Source organism: Anopheles stephensi, chromosome 2, assembly GCF_013141755.1.
Source record: "Anopheles stephensi strain Indian chromosome 2, UCI_ANSTEP_V1.0, whole genome shotgun sequence".
Lineage (NCBI taxonomy): Eukaryota > Metazoa > Arthropoda > Insecta > Diptera > Culicidae > Anopheles > Anopheles stephensi.
The window spans coordinates 81006237-81024875 of record NC_050202.1 but is presented as its reverse complement, the minus strand read 5'-3'; the positions used below and the strand labels follow the sequence as shown (position 1 = coordinate 81024875).

Below are 18639 nucleotides of genomic sequence, written 5' to 3'. Positions count from 1 at the left end.
AGAAGCTTTTTGTGTTGGGAAATGACAATGAAATATTCGGTGGGGTTTTCCAATGCAATGTTGTGGCCAGCTTTTGTGAAAAGGTTTTCGGGAAAAACAAACGTCGCTGGGTGGGTTGATCAAGACAGGGGCAAAACACATTAAAAACGGACAGACTCTTTGCACTTGTAAAGCTAGGAAGGATCTCGAAGGTGCAAGGACGACGGTGTAAAGGAAAATTCCACAAAAGGTTGATTTTTCTTGGTTATTGTTGGTATACCTAATTTCTTTTCTAACATGACCCGAGTCTTATCTTTTGTGTTTCACGTGCATTATAATGAGATTGTGTCTCGCAAGGCCATTGTGAGAAGAATGTGACACAAATTTTTATTTTCCCCTTCTCTAATCGTTTTGTTCTACCTTTTTTTTCCACAGGTCTGTAGCAAAGTGTTTGGTAATGCATCCGCCCTCGCCAAACACAAGCTAACGCACAGTGACGAGCGCAAGTATGTGTGCGGAATGTGCTCGAAAGCGTTCAAACGGCAGGACCACCTGTAAGTAGCGCGCAACCGCCATTCGTTGCCGGTTGCCTCCCTTTTTGTTCTTAAATCGATTCGCTTCAATTCGTTTCTTCCACCTTCAACCCACAGCAATGGACATATGCTGACGCATCGGAACAAGAAACCGTACGAGTGTAAGGCGGATGGCTGTGGCAAATCGTACTGTGATGCACGATCGCTTCGACGCCATACCGAGAACCATCACAGCGCAATGGGGCTGGCGTCCGACACGGCCAGTCCCGGTCCGGGCGGAAGCAATGCTGGACCACCCGGTGGGCTTAGTTTATCACCAGCGACAGCTAGCGGTAAGTAGGTTGGGAATCGGTACGAATCACCGTGGGTTTGTGTGCGAGCAAATCGCATTTAGCGTGTCGACCATTCGATAATGCTTGATGTGTAGCGCAGATTGCATACTTTCAGGAGACTATACCTACTATGATCTGCAAAGTAATATGCGCTATGCGTTGTTAGGCCCTAATAGAGATGGCTTTGTTCATTATAATTCAAGAATAATGCAGTTGGCCTAAAAGCATGCAATTCGGATTACTTCAGTATGGATTATTCTTCAAATATTCTGCCAAAGTTATCAGAAAAGCAGTAATGATATGCTGATGGATCATTATTTGAACAATAGTATCGGCTGAATTAATTTAATTAAAATCCACAAGAATAAGTAGAATTTTTCCTTATTTTCCCGAAAACCGATCTTTCCATTTTAACTGGTTCTGATGGACGAAGCTCTATAAAATAATTCTATCTCTACTGTACTTCTATCTGCACTGTAGGCAGTAGCTGTTTCACATCTTGTTTCCTATTTGCCACAAGCATGACGTGAAGACAATACAGATTTTAAAATAGATTTTATTCCAAGAACCATACAATGCTCTTCCAAAAGGAAACAAGCCGCATATTGTAGCAGTAATATGCAGTTTGCAGTTGCAGCAGCAGCATTAATGGAGTACTTTTAGTTTCCAGCGCTTTCCACGAATTAAGTGGACGAGCATTTTCATTAGGAACTTTTTTTCCTGTACCGCCTGTTTGCTGGTAAAGTTGCTTCGATACAGAATGGGTTTATCGAGAATTCGTTTGCCGTGAATTACATTTCTCCTGACTCTCGCGGCAAATGATGGATTCTGTTCACCTTAATGCATATTGGTCCCTGTTTGGCACCAGATATCAACTATTCCCAGCAACTCTTCTCTGACGCCGTAAAATGAAGCAAAAACATTGATACAAACATCCTCTTAGTGTGCTTCACCATTGAACGAAGCGTTCAGAGGAGTCCGATTTTTAATTTTAAACTGTTCAAACAAAGCCACACAAATGAGCAAACTTCACACACAGGTACGACTCAAATCAAAGGGCGCAACACACGTTCGTTCGAAAACTAATTTCAATACGAACCCCATTTTTAATGCCGACTAATCAGATCATCCGCTCTGTTTTTCGGACCCAATGCGCCGGCACACTCTGGCGCGTTCGGGAAAACTTGAAAGGAGTGTCACACTTTGCCCCCGTATCGGTGGGTGGGGGTCTAGTAGGGTCGTCGCAGGGCTGATTTTGTGTGTGTGCCCCTCTATTTTCAGCCCGGGACCACAACACTTCACGTGTGGGAATTCGATGTCGGAATTCATTCAGGCTACGTGCAAATGTGCGATTGTTTGCACAATTTTGTGCCGACATTTCGGCACGTTTATTTTCACACAGATAACGAAAATGAGAACGGGCGAGAGAAAGCAAAAAAAAACCGGCCCCTCAACATCAACAACAACAGAACGTTCGATTTTGTGTTATTGATGGTTTTGTTAAGTTTTTTTTTCCCCGTTCGTTCGTTCGGTTTGTAGTACATTCGAAGCGGGAAGTACAAGGCAGGATCTACTAGCAGTGAATTCCACAGCCTGACAGCTATCTTTTTCCCCACCGGGCGAAGGATAAAGAGCGAAAAGGGACTTCCATCTTGTTTTTCCCTTTCCTGGTTTTGCTTCCTCTCGCCCGGTGGCTTGGTTTTCCACGTAGCCTGCTGACGTAGCCTGTCCCGTTCGGTGTCGGTGATGATGCTGATGATGGAAAAAGGATCGAATTGCTTACGACCAGCTTTCGAGACGCAGGTACACCGAACCCAACGCACGTATGCTCGTGAGCGAAAACTGGGGAGGATCGAGGATCGAAAATTTGATTGGTGCTGACAGTTTATTGAAATTGAATGGGATTTTCGGTTTCGGCAGCGAGCAACAGGGCGTGGAGCAGGTGCGGTTGCCCGAATGCAGAAGTTGGCAACCAGCCATCAGCGTTTGGAAGCAACATATTCACGGGCTCATAACGTGCGGGCTGGCGCAACACGGAGCAAGCATCCATCGGCGGAGCACTTTTCGAGATCACTTCCAAGTTGCGATTTTCCCTCTTGGGAGAACCGAACGGTGAAGGAAAACCGGGGTGGTCGAGCGACGATTGCAAAATTTCCAAATTTGCTGATGTGTGTCGGAACGAACCGTCGGAGAGACGCGTGTGTTTGAAAGTGACGTGTGGATGGTTGGCACAAACATTCCAAAAACGAAGGCAGAAGAAAAAATGAAATGCTTCGTTACGATCAAACTTTTTTCCCCGGTACTAACCTATTCTTGGGTTTGTGATTCGTTCGCCGCCCGCTCAAGTGCTTCGACGTTCTTATCCGTATGCGTGTGTGTGGGGGGCCTTATCGCTCGTGCATGTGCGAGGCCTTTCATTGGCTTTCGGCGGGCTGGAGGAAAACAACTCAAGCATGCTGCCAGTTTGCATTCGCACTCGATGGACGGGAAAAAATGTGCTCAGCGAGATAAGGCGAATAAATCTGATGATTTGTGCGAGGCTTAGACAGCTTCCGATTTTTTTCTTTTTTACTTTTCGTTGCGTTTTCTGCATTACGCGCAGTAGCTGTTGTTGAAGTGGAAGAATGCGCTAAATTTAGGCAAAAACGAAGTTTTCTTGTGGCAGTTCTACTATGCACGATATTCATGCTTCAAATAGTACGATCTTCTATATAAACTAGCATTTGCTTAATACTTTTTAATAAATAAACTCATGCTCCGTATTAAATCTTGAGTACTTGAGAAAATATCCTGAGTTTCCTAGAAGACCACAAAAAAAAGACATCAGATTGCATACCACCAGGCGTTCTTGATGCAAATTACACTACTCTTTAAGCTAAGCCCTTGCTGAAGCTATTCCCAACATATGCTAATGATGCCTCCCTCTATGACCCTCTTTCTCTTCCATTCAGGCGATGCAAGTTCTCCGCATGGAGCAACACTAGTCCAATTCACCACCACCACCGCAACAACCACCGGGAACGGTACGACCGGCAGCAGCTCCAGCAGCAACAGCAGTAATTGCAGCCTTTCGAGCAGCAGTTCGAGCAGTAGTTCCAGCAGTAGCAACAGCAGCAGTAGTAGCAGCAGCAGCAGCAGTAGTAGCGGCAACGTCAGTGACTCCAGCTCCAGCTGCAAATCGCCTTCGCCGAGCTCCCCAGCACCAGGCACGGGAAATGAAGGCCTTACGCGCCAACAGCTCGATCTTATTTCCCAAATCATGCAGCAAACGAAGCAGGCAAATGCAGCTGCTGCTGCTGCTGCTGCAGCGGCCGCTTCCAGTGCGAGCTCGAACGGTAACGGCACCGGCCAGTTGATCACCACCAGCCAGAAGGTTCCAGTGCGTCCACGAACGTGGAATATGCAGGTAAGCTCACTGCCGCTAATCAACACTAAAGAAGCACGGATCCGGTATGTGTACGTTTGGCTGAGGGTCGTTTAATGACCGTTAGGTTCTCTTGGTGCGGTAGCATCAAGCATTTTAACGACATTTTTCCCCCGCTTCACCATCCGTACCAGCGTCCAACCACACCGAAAGAGGGTAATTTAATGCTTCTTCCTGCACCAGCCAGCAAAAGTGTCCCAATGTCCGTTTGTGTTCTGCGGGACGCTTTCCTTCGACTCCAACCATCCACTGCGCCCGCGAAATGGATGGCCATTATCATATCCTCGCATATCCACGTGCGCGCACCGGGCGCCTCCATCGAGTGCGGCGCATACGGTGCCGGCGCATCGCACTTTTCCAGCAGCACCGCCGGAACAATGTCCCGGTGCTGTTTTGCATTTTGATATGGATTCAAGTTTCCGCTTCGTTCTTTTCGGTTTTTGCGCAGCGACCGAAAGAACAACAACAAAAATGGCAGCCGCACAACGAACGGCACCATTCGGCACAGGACGCTTGGGTGTGTTTATGTGTTGTGTGCGGCGTGTGTAGAGCAATGCAAACGATACAGTCAGCGGTCCGTGCGTACTGTTGGGACCGCTTCCATGGCCCACCCTTCCCATTCGAATCGCTTATGCTCTCGATGACAATGGGGATAGCGAGCGATGTTTTATTCATAATTTTCTCAAACTCCGCCAACATCCGTGGCTCGATATTGTCTCCCAGCTCCCTGGGTGGGAAGCTGTATTTGTGTGATTCCTTTCCTTTTTCTCCCACCTCGTTTTCTTTCTCGAACTCTCCGAGTGCTGTCGAATGTGTAGGGCCTGGGTCCGGGTTGGTTCGTCGATTGGCAATGCCGTTCGTTTTGCCTGGGTCCGGGTATGCTAAATCAAAATGGCACGGTGGAGCCCATTTTCGAACTGCTGGCACGCATTCAGCGAGGATATCTTGTGAAGCTCTTCCAAGCGCGCATTATCGCTCCGATAGCTTTTCACCGGCGCTGTGTATGGTAAGCAGCGAAGAAATAGCTGTTGATGGAGGTTTTTTTTTTGCTTTCTGGCAAGAGTGTGTTCAAGCACTAATGCACTTGGCGCACTTGTTGAAAATGGGGTTGACAATATTCAGTCGGGCTTTGATTATTGATTTTCCATGCATGCGGAAGCTGAAGATGAGCTGTGAAAGAAGGATTTCGTTGGAGATTTCTTTTCAGTTGAGAGTGTAGTATAATTGTAGCGAGGCTTCTTTACTTCAAAAGTCATATTAAAAAAATGGACTGCTGTTTGTAGGACAGATTGCATACTTTTAGGGACAATTTAGAGATACACTTTGTAGCGCTGTTTTATGGTTCATAAAGCATATTTTCATAACGATTGTCGAAACCTCTCGCCTTCCTAAACATACAACTAAATAATATAAAAAAGCATCGAAGGATAGAAAGCTAGCAACTATGCAACCCGCACTACAACTACTCCAAATGTATGCAATCTCAAATCAAACTCATCTTCCTTCGAACTTCCTCTTCTATTTGTACTTTTCCAATGAATACTGCCACTGGTGGTCAAACTTCCGGGATGCTTCCATCAAAGCATCTGCACTTGTTCTCAAGCTACGAATTGAAGCATAAAACCCCCTAAACATACCACTGCGTGCGTACGTGTGGCATTGTCAACCACACCGACGGTTCGACTTTTCGGAGAATAAAATCGGAATGTTTGCCTGCTCACCTACTTGTGCACCAGCTTGTGTGTGTGTGTGTAATGATTCGCCCGTAAACACACCAAAAACCACACAAAGATCCAGCAGACACGAGTGCCAGTCACATTAATTACTGTCGTCGTTTGCAGCAATAACAATGCTAGAAGCTATTTACTCTAAAACGCTCGACCACAGCTCCTATCTACTCCTCCAAATCAGAAGCATTTCTATTTGACAACAAAGTTTTACATCGAAAGCTCTCTTCAGTCCATTCCTACCAGCTGGAAAATGTGCTGCGATGCATCAAACGTATGTAATCAAAAATATGTCCAGCTCTGTGCCGTTCCTGGTAGTGTGGAGCCAGCCCGGCATCCGCCGCCCTAGCGAATGTCCCTGCTCAATCAGCAATCATACCGATCTTTATTAACAACTACTACCTGCATCACAGGGCCGTTCTTGCCACTAGCGTTCAACGGTTCCAAGCGATTCCAATTCGTGGAATCAAGATATTGCCCCGGTTTTAGGATTCCCCGGAAGAACTGTGACCTGTGGGGGTCGGCATGAAGCAACCAGCAACAGCAAAAGGAGCAGCAACAACAACATACAGCCACCGCGTTGCGTTGGTTTCATTTCGGTAAACTGCAAACCATCCGCTACTGGGCCGACTGCTTGTTGCGTTCGTTGGTGAGCCTTCGAATAGCGCTGGAAGCTGTTGGGGACTCAATTTTCCAAAAATTGCTACATCTTCCGTGAGCCTTCCCGTTGATCGCACACCTGTTTTGGTTTCCTGTTTGGGTGTGGAAGTGAGAAGAAATGAAGTCCATTGACCATTTTGTGACCGGCGGTTTTCCATCATTACCACCCAACGGTGGTGGTACCCTTTGCCACGATGGTAGAGCCTGCGTGGAATGTGTCGGCAAAGGTCTCAAGGTGTTATTATTATTGTCATTATCGGCAGCGTCATTAAACTAGATCGAGCTTGGAATATTGGCAATTGAGAGGCTGCTTTCTTTTTTGCTGCCACAACATGAATCGAACAAAAAAAAAAAATGGGACGGAATGGTTTTGCACCCAACGTGAAAACTGTTTATTCTTCCCAAGAGGCACCAACACCAACAGAACCAAACACACTCACCCGGAAAAGAAGAAAAAAGGTTGATTGTTCAATTTCGCTCTTTCTCCCTCTCTCCGCTCACCACGCTCAGCCCAATAGTACTTTATAATTTTGAATTCACAACCACCCGTTGACTTTTCCCCACCGACCGACTGCCGTGGTGGAAATTTTCCTACTTTTCTTGCGCCTTTTTTTTTGTGGGTCCTTCTTCAAGTACTCGAAGCTCTCAGGGCTGTGAATTGTTTTTTAAACGCTGTACACAAGCTCCAACAACACAAACACACCTTCCGTGGCCGTACACCTAGGGCTTGTGTAATGAAAGCGATCCTCATCGGTAGATTGGAGAGGGTAAGAAGGCCGGTTTTCGTCTCTTTTTTTTGCTATCACCCTAAACAAAACAACCTTCCAGGCGGAACTTCACCCTCAAACGAGTGGTAGATTGGGATGGGGGGGGGGAAAGACCAACAGTTCCACAAAAACCGAACCGGAACAGTGGTGTACGCATTATGATAATCGATATGGCAAGTGCTTGCTTTTTATTTCATCGCGAGAAGTGTCACAAAATAAATGCTAACGAGTTTTTCTCTCCAGCTTCGGCACCTTCGCCTGGGTGGTACCGATTTGGGTTTCGCCTGGGGTTTTCTGTCCGTGCGTGTGTGTGTGTGTGTGTGTGTGTGTGTGTGTGTGTGTGTTATTTTTTCATTTGCCACTTCTTAAGTCGGTCGCATCTCAATGCTTGCGATCCCTTTCAATGTGAGGATTTTTCAATTTTTCTCACACCCCCTAGAAAGGGGGCGAATGTTCAACGCAGTACCACACCAGTTTGAGGGAAACTTTTATCCTTATCCAATATTGAAAATGACAACAAGGGAATTATGGGTGTGTGTGTGTTTTGTGGAAAGCCGTTTAAATAAAATGCTACTTCTAATGCCTTTTCTCTCCACAGCGAGTGAGAAAGTAACGAAGAGCTTCACTTCAATTATGCTGTGTGCTTTATGTTATCACCCGCTTTTTCCCGCTTGATTAAAGGTCCGTCCATTTAACTGTCGATTGTTCAAAAAGTCACACCGCGCTTTCCGATAAGCCTTCACTTTCGGAGCAATTTAACAGCCGGCCCATTTTCCCACAAACACCACAGCCAGGTGTAATGGAACGTCCCGATGACACACCTTTAAAGTCGAGCCCCGGAATCGTTAATGTGTTTTCACGGGTCATGAACATCAGCCGGGGCCGATCTAAAGCACGGGGCACCGGGTAAACGGAAAATGAAAATTAAGCACATCGCTCTCAACCCACCGCCAACATGGAATTGGTCTTTGGCCGACACTTCCGGTGTGCGAACCCAAATCAGACCGTGTCAGCAATCCTCTCCTGGCCTTATGAATTATTGCCCTTAGATATGGGACGGTCCATTAAATTTCACCCAACTTCTCGGGCACAGGATCTCGGGGATTTTTTTTTCTCTCTCTCTCTCTCAGTGATAGGGTTGGCATTGTCTTGCAGCTTCATCTTTAAGGCATTTGCCAGCTCCCTTGAGAAAGGGAACATTCCTTGGCGGCTCATTGCGGCGCACATTCCTTTCATTTTTCACCGGATAAGGGAAAAGAATCAGTGCAATGGGACACATTTTCAAGATAATTTCTTTTCCAAAGCGACGAGAAGATGCAGGGAACAGTTGAAAAATGTGCTTTGGTGTAGCTAAGGGTAATAATATAAAGGCTTTAAAATGTTTAACAAACTTTAATAGTAACAGAGCTATATTCAATATTTTTTCCCTACCAATCAATCCCCTGCTGCTCCAACTAATCTAAATTCATTCCTTAATAATCAGCCCAAAAGTATGCAAATCGCATAACCCAGCGATCGATTGGTTGTGGTGAAAAAGTATTTAGAACTCTGCATTAGTTACAAGATCAGAGCGTTCGCCTCTTTTGCCCTGTTGAGTTCTCGTCACCAAAATCTCGTCGTACCGATCAATTATCAACAGATACCTAAGAGCTTCCCGCAGAGAATAAACGGTTTGACAGAAGTTCTACTGTTAAGATCCTAGACCATCCTCATAATATTCTCTTTCAACTCTTGGTCGGAATCGCCTATCCAACTATCATATCCTATAATATCCAACTGACATTGATAGCAACCCATCAGTGTCCTTTGAAAATTTTATACATTTTAACTTCTTCAAGTGAGCAATATGGCCAGGTCGCCTCTATTGCACAAATAAATTTCTTGAAATGCCCTAGTTGTTCGTAACGTCATGCATGAATCTCGGAGAAGGCGTAACATATTGAGAAGAAAAGACGCGAACTCGATTTTCCTCGCCGTATTGCTCATGCCGTTTAAAAGTCCTCCAAGATGAAAACCTCCTAAAATCACAACGCCTCAAGGTATGCAATTCGTCAAACAAACGCTTAGGCAACCAGATGCCATCAAAGTAGTCCAAACTTCCATTTATTTAAATATGTAATTAAAACATGATATATTCGATGTAAAAAAGTTACATCTATGCTCCCAACTTCTGCAAATAAACAATCGCATTGAATCCGACCACCAAACTCTCTTATTCCCATCCATTAGTTGCGTACATCATCAAATACCCTTTTCGCGCTAGAATATCCTTAAATTGCAAAGCACTTCACGAAAGGATTTCACTTTCTAAAGTAAGCTTTATGGTTCTCGGCAAGCAATCCAGCCAGTCAGCCACCCATTTGCTGCGTGTAAAATCGCACCAAAATTGAACCATTCCGCTTTACAACCCACACAGGTTCACGCACCCGCCACAAAAACCCCGTCGTAACTCTTCCGTGCTCGATAGCAGGGATGTCGTAAATGGTTACAGCGTTGCTACATATGTACACTAACAGCTTCCTATCCCGGCCCGAAAGTGCCATAAAAAAAAACGAAACTGTGTGCTTCCACCACCGTTCAAATCCGGTACGGCACGAGCGCGTAACGCGATTCGGCCATCGCGTCCAATCGGTCCTATTTTACGTACGCCTCGCCACGCCGCTTATGAAGAATGTGAATGGATTGGGTCTGAATGGATGGGCACATCCATCCATTCACCATTTTGGGGAACCCATTCGGCCCTGCGATGATCATGCTTTTACGCCACCGAATCAAATCCTCCACGCACCAATCGAACCCATCGAATGGGAAGCAGCCAGCGTGGCATAAATGGTCCGGGTACGGGTACACTAATATACGGCTGCTTTCAACCGATCGGTTCCATCGGTTCCATATTTACGACCTGATCCTAAGCTTACGATTCTGGCCGAACCTACCACCAGACACACGGCATCGTTTCGGGGAGATGATTTTAATGAACATACTTCAGCCTTTCGGAAAACAAGTAACAAGCAGCAAGGAAAGATACAACCCGAACAGTGATGCCCTGTCAGAACCATTCACATCCAAACTGTGAGTGTTTGCTGTCATGTGTGATTTGGGGCAAAGGAAGCAAACAAAAAAAATGAGATACGGATACGGTTTCCTGGCTACGCACGCTACCAACGCCCGATCCCGGTTACGGTAAGCTTCACGCACGTGCAATTTATGATCCAGCCCTGCGATATGGATGGTATCCTTTTTCCGATCTCCTGACGGGTTTTGCTTCCATTCCACGCCATTATTGATGGGTCATTTGCCGGTAAAATAGTACCGCTGCAGTACATACACACGCACGAATCGCCCCGAAGGTGCTTTGATTTTAGCTCTTGAATCTGATGGTGTTCCGGCAATAAAGGATTGAGACGTGAAATCATAATTGAACACACATCACAAACTTTGAGCAGGGGCTCGTCGAAGTGAACACACGCACACACACACACGCACTGTGATGCAAATCAACCCCCTGAAGCGTTGGCCAACTGTCGTTGACAGGCGTACGGATGGACATGTACCGCAAAAGGTGCCGCAAGCTAAATAGATGGTGTACCGGAAACGCACTCTGTGAGCGTCTTGCTCGAAACGGGAAAAGTCTGAATGAATCTTCTCCGGATGGGGGGAACCTTAATTTCTTCCTTCGCGTTTTCCATTCCATCCCATCCACGTCGAGAAGCCTGATTGAGGGTGATTCTCGGGTAGGGCACTGGCACAGACTCGTTAGGGGTTAACAGACAACCGCAAACTTTGTCTGCCAGTAACGAATCCGCCGGCTGCGGACTTGTGGCTTCACGTTTGCCGTGAACACATATGGGAGAATACGCTTGATTCTACCGCGTGTCTTTCACCATTTTCCCCCCGAAACGAATGTGTCACTTTTCATCAAGGATAAGTGATGAAAGATAACTGAAACCGAAGACGGGACGGGCTTCAGCGGGTCACGAATGGGAGGCTTTTGTATTCAACGGCTGTCTAGTTGATACTTTGGAGTTTCGACGTGCCGGGAAGACTTCGGCAGCAGAACTAGGCTTTTTGCTAGAGTAACTTTATACGGAAAGCCCTACGCGTTCATTAACACGACCATTAAATGGTGATTTTGGTACGTTTTCTACAACGCTACAAAGGGAAACGTTTTGCAGATTGCATACCTTCGAGCAGCGCGAATAATACGCCGCAATGTATGCAATTTCGATGCTGCTTCTTTCTTCGTAAAACTTCCTTCACATGAATCGAACTCGAAGCAAATACAGCTGCATTATGTCTACCATAAACCACAAACACACACGGACACAACCCGCTGTACAGCTGAAACAGTCCTTCTAACACGCTTGCTAACCCCTAAGCTCATTTGCCACGACATCGCCGTGGTACAGAACCGAAAATCTCATTTAATGGGTTTCGAAGTTTGATCCTTGTCCGCCGGCACCACCATCAGTGGCGCAGCATCACTACACTCTGTCCCGTGACTGTTGTGGAACTCGGCCCAAATAGGCACAGACCACTGGCACCACTTTTTCCCAGTCCCGGTGGGTCCCGCCCCTGGCCCGGGTGACGGATTGAATAACGAAATTTGATTGAATAGATAAGTTTCAATTGAATTACGGTCTTAGAAGACGGTGCCGGATGCTGGAATGGCACGGTCACAACTCCGATGCAACAACGGTGCCATCTCGTGTGTGTGTCACCGACCTGTCACAAAGGCAACAGCAGCAGCCTCGGCCCACGAGAGATGCCAAATGCCAATGAAGAACGTGCCCGAGACCGAACCACTCCACGCGAAAGGAATGTCGTGTGTGTGTGTGTGTGTGTGTGTGTGTGTGTGTGTGTGTGTGTGTGTGCTCCTGTGCACAACTTCTTTGCCTAAAGTGCCTGCCGGCTTCGTTGTCTGCCCGCCGTACGAATGTGTTTGACGAAATGGGTTTATCCGTGTCCCAGGCAGTCGCAGCCGTACGACCCCGCTGAAAAGGGCAGCTAACGAGCTTTCGGGTTAGGGATTACAACAACTCGAGAACAAACAACTTGTCGAAAGTGGTTACCAAGTTTCCTGTGCCCGGGCTAGCAACCAAAAACCGGAGATCTGTTGCTGTCGTACCTTTTTCTTGCTTTCTTTCTTCCGATGTGTGTCCAGCGGTGAAGAATGTTATGCGGTGTTGCATACATTACGGGGCGGCAGTTGGAAATATGAAAGAGGATACTTACAACCGGGTAATAGGAACGAAAGTTTTGTCGGTGGAGATAATACATCCATTTTGGTCTTTGTCGGAGAACATTTAGAAGGTTATCGTGGGGCTATAAAATATATTCTAAAAAAAACTACCATATCGTAAGCTTCAAAGCAAGCGATTAAACTATAAATGATCGGAAGAACATCGTTGTCGCATTAATTTGCAGCTGAGTTGAGTGACTCCAGCTGCTTCCAGAATTTCCGCGTGACACTTTGGCGATTCTTCCGCACATAAAAAAAATCCTCTTTAAAAACTGATAACACTGCAAGCTCCAGTGCACTCTACTCTACTCTTCAGCGGATAAAAGCTTTCGCGTTGGTTTTCGGTCCTATTCTCTACTGCTGTACTTGTCCCGTCGCATTTTCTCGCACCATCCTCCACAGTCCGATAAGTAGTGACTCCCGGGGCGGAAATGCAAGAAATGTCCCACCAGAGAGAGAGAGAGAGAGCGAGCGAGTGGCCCGAATCTCGCAAAGTTTGACCCTTGGTGAATCCATAAATTTAACGCAGCCCACCCAGCGAAAGATTAAGACAACTTGTACAGCTTTTGCCGGTCGCTTTGCAGCCGCGTAATCTACCGTCCCCCAAAATGGAACGACGACGAAACCGCCCATTAGTAGGAGTCCGGAAGCAGCGGTTGCCAAACCCACCCGAGCACGGTCGACAAAAGGACACATTTCCATTTTAAAAGATAATAATAGTTTTACCCGCCCCCGTGGGGGTTTATCCTCCGAGGACCGGGCCCGGCACTGTTCATTTCTCGGACAGTCTGGCTGCAGATGGCAGATGAGAATAGGACGCAGCCGGGGGGTGAAAAAGGAAAACGCACACACACACACAGCCGTAAATTAACATCGGGCTTCGTTTGCTTCACCATTCTGTCCTTGGGGTGAAATAATCCAGCAGACGAGTGGAAGAAGAAGCGCAGAAAAAAAAATCATCCTCTTAGTCCCTTTGCTGCATCTCACCGGATCCCCGGACCAAAAGTCAAAAGCAGATTCTCGACCACTTTTGCGCGACACTATCACCACTTGCACCTTGTATCGGCTGGTCCCCGGTTCTGCGATGCTTTTACGTACGAATAAAATCAAAATGACCGACTTACCGAAACTTGAACGCGCCTTTCCTTTGCAGCTACAGCTCAGCCAGAACAAGCTGTCCTCGACTACCGCAACGACGACGACGACACTAACGTCAGCGGCGGCGGCGCCGACAACGGCAACCGTGGTCAGCACGGTGCCAGTGCCTTCAATGGCAGTCATACCGACGACCACGCTGTCCACCACCGGCAACTCCACCATCATCGCCTCCCACCCGAACGGTACCATCACCAGCCTCATCACCAGCGGCAAGGCGCCGCCCGGTGGCAGTGCAAGTGCCGATCCTAATGGACCACACGCCGGGACAGCGTCCATCTCAGTGTCATCGTCTGCGGCCGCCGGTACGCCTTCCGTCGGTGCGGTCAGTGTGGTTTCGACGGCGGGCTCCACTACAACGACCACCACACAGACGACCGGGCAGGCAGCGCCACCTGCTGCTACTCAACAACCTGCCGGCGTCACCAACACCACCACCACCACCACCACCAACGCCGCTGCAGCCGCCAGCAAGCTTGAGCTGAAGCCGGTCGAGTGTAACCTGTGCCATCGGAAGTTCAAAAATATTCCCGCCCTCAACGGGCACATGCGACTGCACGGCGGGTACTTCAAGAAGGACTCGGAGGCGAAGAAATGTGATAAGAAGGAAAACACTGGCCCACCACTGCAGACGGCTAGCGTCGGTGTGCGGGCCCTGATCGAGGAGAAGATCATCAACAAGCGCAGCAAGGATTTGAAGGTATGGAATGCTCTTGAACAGATATCTATGTGCTATTATTACTGTTTCTTTGACTTCCTTTGGATAGATTGTTGACAGAGCTTTTGATAAAAAGAAATTGATTTAATGTAAAGACTCAAAGAAATGTGAGCATTTTAACTGCAAATTGCATAACTTTAGGCGTTTCCTTTCATTTTCCGTGCATACGCAAACGCAAAATACTGAAAGCTCTGTGACAATCTATCTCCTACGTGTGTACTTATGGTTTCGTAGCTCTTCCGTTCCGTTTCCCTAATGTGTCGTATCTTTCTTTGGTGTACCGTTTCGTGCCACCGCGCGTTTTGGTAATGATAGAATCTCTTATTGAAGGGTTCATTCGTCGTGCCGGCACCACCGCTAACCGCCCGTCGGCTGATCGACGCCAACGAAGCATTCCTCTCACCGAAACCGAGCGCAACGGTCGCGATCGTCTCCACGTCCAACGGTACCGCCCAGATCATCAACACCGCCACCCTGCACTCCAAGGCCACCCTCATCAATGTCACCAGTGCGCCCCAGTCCATCAGCACCTCGTCGGCACCGTCGATAACGATCAATGGCTTAGCAACGGGTGCGACCAACACCACCACCACCACCACCGTCAACGGCACTGAGCTGAAAGATGCCACCTTGATCGAGCTGCTAAAGCGCGGCACTAAGGTAGCGGTGAAACGAGCGGCCTCTACCGGCGATACCTCCACCATTCTATCGCTTCAGCAATCGACGAGCAATCCCACGATCTCTTCCACGCCCATCACCAACCACGCTACGGCTCAGCTGATCACATCGACCAACAGCCGTACCGTGACCGTTCTGCCCGCTGCGACACTCTCCACAACGCCCAAGATGACGCCCACGGTCACCGGCACGAGTCTGATGGCGAATCCCACCAACGACGCCAGTCCACTGTCGCTTACCATATCGCAAACGCCAACTTCAACGCCCGGCGACGTGTTCACGCTGGCCTACGCGTCCGACTTTGGCGACGGGGATGTGTACAGTGTGAGCGATACGGCCATGCTCCTGCAAGCCGTCGACCCGATCCAGCTGCTGCAGGATTCAAACTCAACCGAACCGCTCGACGAGATCGCTCTCTCGGACTACGGCTCCATCAGCGATCAAGGGTTTACGCCTTCGCGTCAAATTCAAGCCGTGCTGGACTCTCCCCTACCCGAAGGACTCGCCGAGTTTGGAGCACTGCACGCCAAAGACTTTAATGTCCTGTACGGTGGCAGCACAGCAGCAGCCGGCGAGGCGAACGGAGGACCAGCGTCCTCCACCACCAACCTGCTACAATCATCCCCATCTGGACCTCATCTTTCGCCGCTTCCCTCACCACTGGCCTATCCAACGCCTCCGGCCTCGCACGAGGCGGTGGCCCAGGCATCGCCTTTCCTGGACGACTCGCGTCACTTCACCGACGCCGGGTCCTTCTTCGATGACAAGCGCGGAGCGCAGAGCTTCCTCGACGATGGCTTCTTCAAGACCGAACCGAAGGACGAGGATGCGAAGCTGTCCGACAGCGAGAAGATACTCGCCCTCAAGCACGAGCTGCTCGACGAAAACCACGACCTGTTCCGGGCGAACAAACACCTGCTGGACGAGCACTGTTCGGAGCTGTTCAAGACGGAGGACAGCTTTTTCGCCGAGTCCAAGCCCACCTCCGTGGACGGAACGTCCAAGATGAATCTGGACTTCCTGGACGATACGCACATGTTCATCGAGGAGACACGGAACGCGTCCTCTCCCCTGTCGAATGCTTTCTTCTCCGCCACCATGTCGTCGGCGGCCGAAGTTAAGGAAGCGCTCGATGAGGTCCTACCGAACGATGATGACGATGACATCGGTGTGCCGGAGGGGGACATCGATTTGTACTACCTAAATGGCCTTTCCTCGCTGCAGTCGCAAATGATGCCCAATTCGGACGATCCGTTGCTGTCCTCCTCACCGAAAGACTTTGCCCACCGGCAGCATCAGAAGTTTCTCTTCGAGCAGAGTCAAGCCGCCCAGCAGCAGCAGCTGCAGCAGCACCAGCAACAGCTTCATCAGCAACAGCAACAACTGCAACAACAGCAGCAACATCAGCAACAGCAGCAACAACAGCAGCAACAGTTGCTTCAACAGCAACAGCAGCAACAGCAGCAGACGGGCGTTAGCGCGCTCAACCAATGCATGCCTCCCAGTGCCAAAAAATCGAAACCCTCCGATGTTGAGTCATCGAGTACGCCCCTCACGGTGCAAACCGATCCCATGCCAAAGGACGCGGACAGTGTGTTCCTCAGCCCGAGTAGTCTCTCCTCGCACAGCTGCTCCTCGTCGTCGTCCTCTTCCTCACTGTCGCTATCGTCGATAGCTTCACCCCGGCTGCAGCACGCTCTCCTAGGCAGTGCCAACTCTGGCGGACCCGTGTGGCCCCGCAAACGTTCCCAAACAACTTCATCCACCGGTGCGGCCAACGTGTCCGGCCTTCCCGTAGGCCAACGAAAGCCCACAATCTATCTGTCGAAGCTGCGACGATCCACGACGTCGCTTCTGCCGGCTCTGCACTACACCCCTTCGCCGATGCTGAACCCCGAACGTGCCGGAACGACCGGGCTGTACACGAACGTCAACCGTGCACGATCGACTGGTGCCGCCGATGTGGATCTCGACTCCACGATGGACAGCACGAGCGATATCTTCTCCGAGCCTCCGCTACCGATACGTCCCCGCATCAACCTGGGCCCCGACTATCAGGCAACGCTGCCCGAATGTACGCGACCCGTCTACGGTGGACTTCAGCAGTTCCACGCCGCCCAACAGGCGCAACGGCTCTGGGATCCGGCGTTAGCTCCGAACGAGCGGCAAGTGCAACGTTTCATCGAGCTCGCCCGATCGTCTGCCGCTCCGCTCGGATGCCACACGGAGGAGAATGCGCTGCGTGCTCTGCTGGAGGCGAACGGTGAGATTCACCAGGCCATCCTGGGAATGCTACAAGGTCCACCCGCCACCATCCATCGCCGCTGGACGGCGGACGAGATCGAGCAGCTTATCCAGGGTCTCGAGGAGTACGGCAAAGACTTCCACCGAATCGCTCGCGATTTGCTTCCCGGCAAATCGACTGCGGACTGTGTGCAGATGTACTACTTCTGGAAAAAGCTCGGAATCGACTACAAAAGCACGACGACGCTGGTGGGATCGAAGTACGCCGGTTTGCACGGATCGCCGTCGCCAACACCATCGCCACCGGCACCACCGGCACCACTACCACCACCACCACCGGTAGAAGATCTTCTGCTGGACCATCTGGACTATACGGCCAATGCTAGCACGGGGACGACCCATGCCCGATCGCAACAGTCCACCCAGAACGTTGGAAACCTGCAGCAAAATGGCCACACCGTCAGTACGCCAAGCGATGTCCGACCGCATGTTTGCGAGGTTCCTGACTGTTCAGCGGTAGGTGAATCTCTCTTACTGACACTTTTGCTTGGGGTTTGTTCATCTCGGGCCCTGAGTCCTATAACATTTAAAACATTCATCTCATCTGCTCGGGTACACAACTAACCATCAACTAATCAATTGGCTAGATCTTTTGGGTATTCCAAGTAACGCTACAAGCCCCTCGAAATCAACTAACTACTAACAAGGCTCCCCGTTTTTTATCCACCCTTACTTCAATCTCCCTCTCGATCTCTCTCTCTCTCTCTGTCCTTTTCTATCTGTCTCCACCATCTCTTTCTCTCTCTCTCTTTCTCTCCGCAGAGCTTCTCGTCCAAAGCGGCCCTCCACGGTCACATCCGCATACACTGCATCGGGCGTAACCACAGCACAGTTCAAAATGGTAATTTCTTGAGTGCCGCCGGTAACCCCATTAACCCTAACCACATACCGACAAAGGATGACTATCCCTGCAAGGTGTGCGGCAAGTAAGATCACCCCATAAATGCTCGTTTTACGAATACAACCGAAAACAACAACTTCACTCAACTCAACAAGATAGATAAAAAATATATATATATATTCAAAACAGCACAGAACAAGAACAGAACAGAACAAACAGTGTTGGCGTTTGGCTGTGGCAATCTTAGGTTGTGGCAAGGGCGCCCTACACTCCGCACGA

The 18639-nt window shown here is 49.1% G+C and overlaps 1 protein-coding gene across 6 annotated transcripts in view; it reads left to right on the top strand.

The window, feature by feature from the left end:
• LOC118505542 (mucin-5AC) overlaps positions 1 to 18639 on the top strand; it is a 149483-nt gene that overhangs the window by 121690 nt on the left and 9154 nt on the right. For 3 of the 6 annotated variants that reach the window (XM_036041472.1, XM_036041473.1, XM_036041471.1), the window contains exons 6-11: positions 415 to 533; positions 630 to 844; positions 3796 to 4250; positions 13818 to 14519; positions 14853 to 17975; positions 18282 to 18445. In XM_036041472.1, the coding sequence (XP_035897365.1) occupies positions 415 to 533; positions 630 to 844; positions 3796 to 4250; positions 13818 to 14519; positions 14853 to 17975; positions 18282 to 18445 (4778 nt within the window). The remainder of the gene's footprint in view (positions 1 to 414; positions 534 to 629; positions 845 to 3795; positions 4251 to 13817; positions 14520 to 14852; positions 17976 to 18281; positions 18446 to 18639) is intronic. The other 3 variants (XM_036041474.1, XM_036041475.1, XM_036041477.1) reach the window with 3 other exon arrangements.